Here is an 8,053-nt window from a genome sequence, read left to right on the forward strand (position 1 = left end):
CAAGTGGCTCGATGCAGGTATTATCTACCCTATATCTGATAGCCCGTGGGTCAGTTCAGTATAGGTTGTTCCCAAAAAGTCGGGTCTCACTATGGTCAAGAATGAAAAGGGGGAAGAGATTCCACAGCAGACCACTACAGGGTGGTGTATCTGTATCGATTATAGGAAGTTGAATGAGGTGACTCATAAAGATCATTTTTCTCTTCCTTTTATCGATCAGATCTTAGAGAAGTTGGCCGGCCATAGCTATTATTGTTTCCTCGATGGTTATTCCTGCTTATAACCAAGTCACAGTTCATCCGAAGGACCAGGAGAAGACTACCATCACCTGTCCGTTTGGCACCTTCACATTTCATCGAATGTCGTTTGGGTTCTGTAATGCCCCGACAACTTTTTAAATGTGCATGACGTCTATATTCTCCGACATGATCAAGGATGTCATAGAGATTTTTATGGATGATTTCTCTGTGTATGACTCTTCCTTTGAATATTGTCTTCATAAGCTTGCATGCGTGCTTCGATGATGTAGGGAGACAAATCTCATGCTATCTTGGGAGAAGAGTCATTTCATGGTGCCAGAAGGGATTGTTTTAGGCCACATGGTTTCGAGTCGCGGCATTGAGGTGGACCGCACAAAAGTTGAGTCAATCACAAGGTTGACTTCTCATTCGACTGTGAGGCAAGTGCGGTCATTTTTTGGGCACGTTGGATTTTATAGGCAGTTTATTCAAGATTTCAGTAAAATCTCCAGACCGCTATGTGTTGTAAACACCCCAAAAAAATTTTAGGTTCATTTCGAACACATTCATTTCGCAGATGCCAAACCCCCCTCAGGGCAATGTCGATGTGAGTTCTACTCACAAGTTCAACATTTTTTTAGAAAATAGAACACGAGTACAGAAAACTTTATTATTTTTAATCAATAAAAACTATTTTTTATATTTTAATGTTAAAAATATATGTTTTATTGAAAGAAAACTTTAAAATATTAAAATATTGACTGTTCCATGGCCACATGAATGCTCATGTCACGTGGTATGTCCATGTGATATATATATATATATATATATATATATATATATATATATATATATATATATATATATGAAGAATAAGTGCCTACCATAGAGTGAACTGGGGCTTTCAGGTTGTTTTTCACAAATCTGACCACACATCACAAATCTGACCACACATTGAAACTTAACAATCCAAGAGTCAATTCCTATAAAATCAAGCATGTAAAACACCTCCATACAGTCAGATTTGAGATAAATTTATGGGAGAGAGAGACCTTACTATTCAAAAATTCAGCGAATCAAATCTCACAGTATCGTGTCCACATTCATACCAATGACCGTGCAACATAGCTTTTCACTTGTACAGAGCGCAACTGAATCAAATTTTGATCTGAATTCAAATTACTAAATCTGAACCTGATCGAAGTGTAAACTTGTATACAAAAATCCAAATCCAAAAATAACATGTCAGAGTGAGATAAGATAAGCTACTATACCTAATCAATTTGCACTCCTCGAGAACAAGCTGTCCTAAAGACAAACGGTGGCATCAGCAAGTGCCGACGGATGAACTTCCTCACCCTCTCAATGTTGGATTCCCATCACATTGTCAATCTGTCATGCGAGATGGCATTAATTGGCCGGAATCAGGTGGGAAGATCTGGGCGCTTACAAACAACTAGATGCTTACTCAAATCCAAACCCATCAATTCTTTGATTCCATATTTTATATCCTAACTACTAGTTGCAAGGATTATGGCGATTACATGTTTTACAGTCAACCATCATAAGACAGTTCCAAACCATTTTGACTCGGACATATAGAAAGCTAATTTTCCCCCAACAACATTTCTGTAAAATGATCCATGGTTTATCAAGCATGTGAGAGAGACAGCATTCACAAGACAATCACGTTATCTGCAGCCAAAACCTCAATGAGACACGGTCCAATGTGTAAGCAAAACCAAGCGATTTGTTGCCACTTAGACCCAAATGCTAAGCAACGGGCATTAGAATCCGACGCAAACCGTACATCCAATGGATTCTTGCAATTTTTTGACTCAAGATAAAAGAAAATGAAAAAAAAAAAAGACCACGAAAGGGAGCCTTTATTCCCACAACCAAGTAAAATAGAGTTTTGTCATTTAGCTGATACATTATACAAATATATGTCCGACAAAGTCCCGTTACCAGAGTTCAAGAAAATGCAATTGCAAGAACTACTGATGACAGAGCAACAATTTACTAGATTTCAATATAATGCCCATCTGGTTATGTTAAACACCCTGAGAGAACAGACCTACAAAACAAAATCAATCCTCTTTGATTTAGCTTCTTGTTATTTCCCGATGCCAGGTAACAAATTCCCAAACGCCAATGAAAAGCTAAAATAAGCAGATCAATGGACAACGTGCGTAAATCATCAGTCTTCTCACAGTGGCAAACCAAGGCCTATATCAAGCATAACATGAAATTAATGGAATCAATGAACAATAACATCAATTTTCTTGTTAACCAATATTAAGATAAACTACAGACATTCTATACAAGCAAACGTCAAGGTCATCTAGCATAGCAAACCAATGAAAAACACAATTAAACTAATTTACATGACCCTAGTCGACAAAATTGGAGAAATTGGATTGTGCATAACTAACCAAATTAATTTGAAGAACATATTATGCAAAGTTCCACTCCATTTCAAACCAACAAAACATATATTGCTTCATGTGTTGCGCACCAGAAATTCTTTAAGTAGAATCAAGCACTTGAATAGTGTGAAAAAGATAATTCCAGCAAAATATATTGATGATAAATGGCACATGAGACAGTCACAGCATAAACACCAAGTAGAATGGCTATGTGCTAGACGCACAACTAGATGATGATTAGTCCTCCGGTAACTATTTACATCTATACCGTTGAACTCAGAGCAATGGCAAACACAGACCTGACAGAAGGTGACCAGAAATTAGAACCACCACCCTTCAGATTGGACCAAGTCAAATTAATCAGATAAAATTAATTTGAATCACGTTCTTTCTGTCTCCTTTTTGTGATCAACAGTGAAATAACAAACACAGCAGCATTTCCCAGTTTCCCTCCTTTCAAACTTCAACAAAAAATTCTCATGTAGGCGGTCACGCAACTTTGTGAAAAGTCGACTAAATTAAGGGGCATTTGCTAAATGTGGCAATACAAGGCATTACACATAGCAAAAGATTACCAGACGCCGCTTAGTGCACTTCAAAGTCAAACTATAAAGAGTAAGGTTCTTTAACAGCCATGCTACACAATTTTGTGTTCAAAATCAATCATAAGCATTGGCAATGAAGCCATCTTCTCAAAACCAGAATGTGCAATGAGAATCTGACCTTCATCCAGACTTCTAACATTAACAGTTGTGGTAAGCATTCTCCCAAACGCTATCTACTAGGTTCATGATCTGATCCATAAAGGAAAAGAGGGATTTAGCATAATCTCAACCAAGTCAACAGGAAAAGACATAGCGGCCAACAAGATGGTGCATCACAAAACATATAAATATCAAACGAATGGAGACAAATTTCAAAAAAAAAAATCATTATATTGTATGCCTGGCAGAAATGAGCGGCATAATGCATCTGCCAATATTAACAATTGTAAGCAGCCACAACTTTACAAGAGAGGAGAGTGGAGAGGGGGTGGTTTACAGTTTCAGAAATGCACATAGGCTAAAGAACCACCACCAAAAGTGTACATTTTCCATCAACTATTAAATTAACACACTCAACCAGCACCTTTAGATTAACGTACACGAGAACTATAGGGAAAGCCTTAGTCCATTTCACAGAGGAACCTACATTTTAATACATTCCAGAGGTTAGGATAACAAAACCACAAAACATAAACATGAATATCCTTTCCTTCTATAATTTTATTTAGTAGATGTAGTGGTCCATCACATGAAGACCATATAACTTGCTCCCTTGGTAAAATCGTTTAAGAATAGCTGGCTTCAAAGGAATAGATTCCTCAACATACACACAAAGTGAACTACAAGTACATAAACACCAAACACAACAGGAATGCAGCCACTGTTTAAATCAATGTCTGATAAAAAGGGAAAAAAACCAAGAATTGTTTAGCTACAATATCAGTGACAAATGGAGTCATCTGAGAGTTTGTATGATGTCCAGATTATAAAATGTCTCCAGTTGCTTTAACACAGTAAATCACCTAAGCTCAAGTTCTTCCCACTTGCATCAATAACAAGAAATTTATTGGATCCACTGCCCCATATAGAGCCAGCTTGCCTTGTCACAATGGCAGACACATTCCTAGATCATGGACAAACAAGGGAAACAAGAATGTCAGATTTGTAGCCAAGAGGTAACAAAAGATAAATCACTCATGAATAAAAAATGCCATTACTCACGACTAGTGGAACCCAATAATAGGAGAGAGCATGTGATGAAATTGATACAGGGAGGAACTGGGGTATAAGGTTCAAAATTTAACTCTTCCCACGAGAGACCAATTCAGAGGGGAGAGAGAGACCTAAGCAATCCATAGAAAGTAGGCCAACTTGAGCATAATACTGAAAACTAACCAGTCAATACAAGATTATGGGAAACACCATGGAGTTTCACTAACAAAACAAGCTCAAATGGAAGAGGAGCATTGCATGTCACAAATGTTAACTGCTACAAGAAGTTCTGATGACATTCATTCCATTAATAAACCAAAATTATAAAGGAAAAGAAGAACAAGACATGAAGAAGAAGCCAGAGAACCTTCGTAAGTAATTTAGGTGCTTCATCTCAAATCAACCACAGCTTGACACCAAAGTGTCTTTTTACAAATAAGGAAACTTACACAAAGGAGAAAATAGATCTATGGAGTGCAATTTATTTTCTCCTCTCCAAATGATTCTGGTATAAAGGGCGCATGATGCTTTTCAATGAAACAAGTTGCATCTTTAGAGATAATATATATCATGTACAATCACAGTGCCGATATAACAATCAATTTACACCACTGATAACACAGAAAAGGTGCATGTAACCATCTCTGATAAGCATTCACCTAAAAGACATTCAACCTTACTGATAAACAGGGATAAAGGCATAAGATAAGCCGTCTTAACCCAAGGGATAGTACCAACTCTATCTCACTTTCAAGCTCGGTAACAGCAGAAGTAAACCAATCAAATGTTCCCATTTTTTAGCATTTTCTCCTTAACATATCTTAATCGAGCCTCTCATAGCTCACTTTAAGCCCTCTTCTAGAAGCTATCGCCTCTCTAGATAGCCTAATACAGTTGAGGCTTCATTGTCACGTCTATATTTGTTTGGGGCTCATTAAAAGACAACTTTCCACCAAAAATACACGATGCTTCACCAAAGAGATTTTGTTCAACACAAGCTGAAGAGAAGAAGAAAACAGGATGAAAAAGTAGCCAAAAATCAGAAAGCACTTTGAGAAAGTCTAAGAAACCAGCATCGTTCTGATGGCTGAAACTATAGTCGAGAGTATAAAGGTGAAGAAGAAAAAGAGATTGGTAGCCTGCAACAGATTAAATAGGAATGACACCAAACAAAGTTGAAACTTTCAAGTTAACATGGCAAGATATTTGAATTCATTCACTGTGGGATCATTGCAGTAATGGCGATCCCAATTCCACACAACTGAAAAGTACCCGTCCAAATGCATGATAGAGCATGTTAGAACAAAATAAAGAAACAAAAAATGAACCACCACAGAAACAACAAAGATGAGGATGACCCAGTTAAACCTGAATGCAATTGCCCAGAAAGCACCATATAGAGTAGAAGGCATTTTGCTTCCTTCAGAAACTTATACAAAATAACATGTGACTAGGATTTTGCACGCATTTATCGACTACTCTGCTGCATGTGATAATCTCTAGAAAATACAGCCGGGTGTCCGAATCCTAGACATGGTCACTTAAATTTCTGCAGATTGTCCAGTTACCTCGCTAGATTTGGGATAGAAAATGCCTCCGTATGACCATTGCAACTATGAAATTATTACGTAACATATCGGGTAACAAACTGCAGAGTGTTCACATGATGGAGTTCAAGGAAAAAAAGTCCAAACTTTCAGAAATGTCCAGCCGGGTCAGAAAGTCTTGGTATAGAAGAAAGAAACTTTAGATTGTCACCACCGATGCATGCAAATCATCACCACTATCATCATCATCATCGCGTGTCTATGTATGGCAGACGCAGATGTTGATAAAGATTGGTGGGGGTGAAGGAAGTACCTTGGGTGAGCCAGCCCCATAGCCTGGAGTTTATGGAAATGTTGGACTTGAGGCGAGCGGATGCAATGGCACTGTGAAGAGGCATGAGAGACTCAGTGCATACCGATGCAGGAGAATACCTACAACAGCACCAACAAGCACGACGTTCGTTCATCGACAACGCGGAGAATAATATTGTCATCTCTTATTTCATCATAAGCAAAAGACGCAAAAAAAAAGAAGAGAAAAGCGAGGGGGGGTTGCCGTCGTCGACCTGGCAAGTCGTCTTGTGGCGGGAGCCGACGGGAGAAAAGGAGGAGGACGGGGGACAGACGCGGATGAGGGCCTTGGACCGGAGGCCGCTCGAAAAGCGAACCTCGCACCCCTCGTTGCAGCAGACCGGCAAAACGAAGTCATTGCCCTTGCAGTAGGGGCCCGAGAGAGAGAGAGAGAGAGAGTAGCAGCAGCAATAAAAGGGCGGCCACTCAAAAATAAGAGGGGAGCGATGTAGGGTTTTTGTTGCCCCTCCGGCCGGATCCCGACCTTTAGCTCCACTTTGTTTCTCCTCGTCTAATCCCACGATTGCTTGGGTCCGTATTCAGATCCAAACACAAACATTTTATAAATCGAGTCGGCTCGGTTCAGCCATTTTTTCTGATCCGACCACTTTTACGGGATAACCGACCCCGTTTAAAGAAATAGGTTCTACAGGTAAACAATCGATGGTTTAGCCGTTGAATCTTGATAAGGAGAACGGTATTGACATTTTTTCTTTGATAGTGCTACTACTGTTACAAAACCGACTTAAACTTCGACATTCTTTGACGGTTATATTGTTGTTAAAGATCCATAATGATTGTATAAATGTTGTCGTTACATAGTCAAATCTTATTAGCAGCGTGAAAGCTAGATATCGCCATTATTTATTTATAATAGCAAGATTTTTTTGACCGTTAAATATAGTGTATTTTAACTATAATATCTAATGATTAGATAATCTCACTGTTATATATATCTTTAATGACGAGACAAAGCATTTCAGGGAATATCAAACTTATCGATTATTGATAAAGCGAATAGTAACGAGATTTATGACAGTAATAGAATAATAGCTGTGAGATTCATGGTTTGCTGTTATTGATTAAGCTAATAGCGAAGACAAAGCTATAAGATGCCTAAGTTTCTAGGTTGAATGTATGGGACCATGATAGAATCCTCAAGGGGGACAAGTCACACAGTTAAATTTTACTAACAACAGGAAGTAAACATGCTAATTATGAGTCATGAGAGTGAATGACATATTGTACATAAAATACAACGGCCAAAATGGGTACATTAGTAGAAATTAAATGACATTTTCTAAAACAGATAAAGTTGTAGATGGCACTAGCTTTTGGACACAATATTGTGATTGGCTTTTTATATTTACATGGAGAAACCACCCTCAAAATCAGAGATCTAATCTCGATGGCTTTGTGATGTGGACTCGGTACGTCCTAATCCACAATCTAAGATCCAAACGGATCTCAAAACACGCAGAAGTTTTTTCACTAAGATGAGTCTGAATAGGACTCTGGAAAACAGGGTTTTTGGGACTTGTGTGCTCTGTTTTGACAGAGGCGGTCTAAAGAAAAGTTGTGTGTGACTCGTACACCTTTCCAACGAATCCAAAATCACTGGATTTGGATCAGAAATGTCAGGACTGAAAGTCAAATCTATGACAGACTCTTCAGGTTTGGTGGATAGCCTGTTCAAAGAGGTTTTCGACTTCTCAAATGGTAGATTTTGT

At 38.4% G+C, this 8,053-nt stretch overlaps 1 protein-coding gene across 2 annotated transcripts; it reads right to left on the reverse strand.

Moving 5' to 3' along the window:
* Positions 1-2,153: 2,153 nt before the first annotated feature.
* LOC149834951 (protein NUCLEAR FUSION DEFECTIVE 6, mitochondrial-like) lies at positions 2,154-6,738 on the reverse strand. 2 transcript variants are annotated; one of them, XM_090010347.1, is made up of 3 exons: positions 6,539-6,738; positions 6,286-6,404; positions 2,154-2,468 (listed from the first exon to the last, which is right to left on the reverse strand). In XM_090010347.1, exons 1-3 carry the CDS (start codon positions 6,679-6,681, stop codon positions 2,449-2,451), a joined length of 282 nt encoding a protein of 93 aa, XP_089866473.1. In that variant the 5' UTR covers positions 6,682-6,738; the 3' UTR covers positions 2,154-2,448. The 2 variants fall into 2 exon arrangements, with proteins under 2 accessions (XP_089866473.1, XP_089866472.1); XM_090010346.1 differs by lacking the exon at positions 2,154-2,468 and adding an exon at positions 4,010-4,336.
* Between the last annotated feature and the right edge of the window lie 1,315 nt (positions 6,739-8,053).

Source organism: Nuphar pumila, chromosome 6 (genome assembly GCF_984573655.1).
Source record: "Nuphar pumila chromosome 6, dmNupPumi1.hap1.1, whole genome shotgun sequence".
Taxonomy (NCBI): Eukaryota; Viridiplantae; Streptophyta; class Magnoliopsida; order Nymphaeales; family Nymphaeaceae; genus Nuphar; species Nuphar pumila.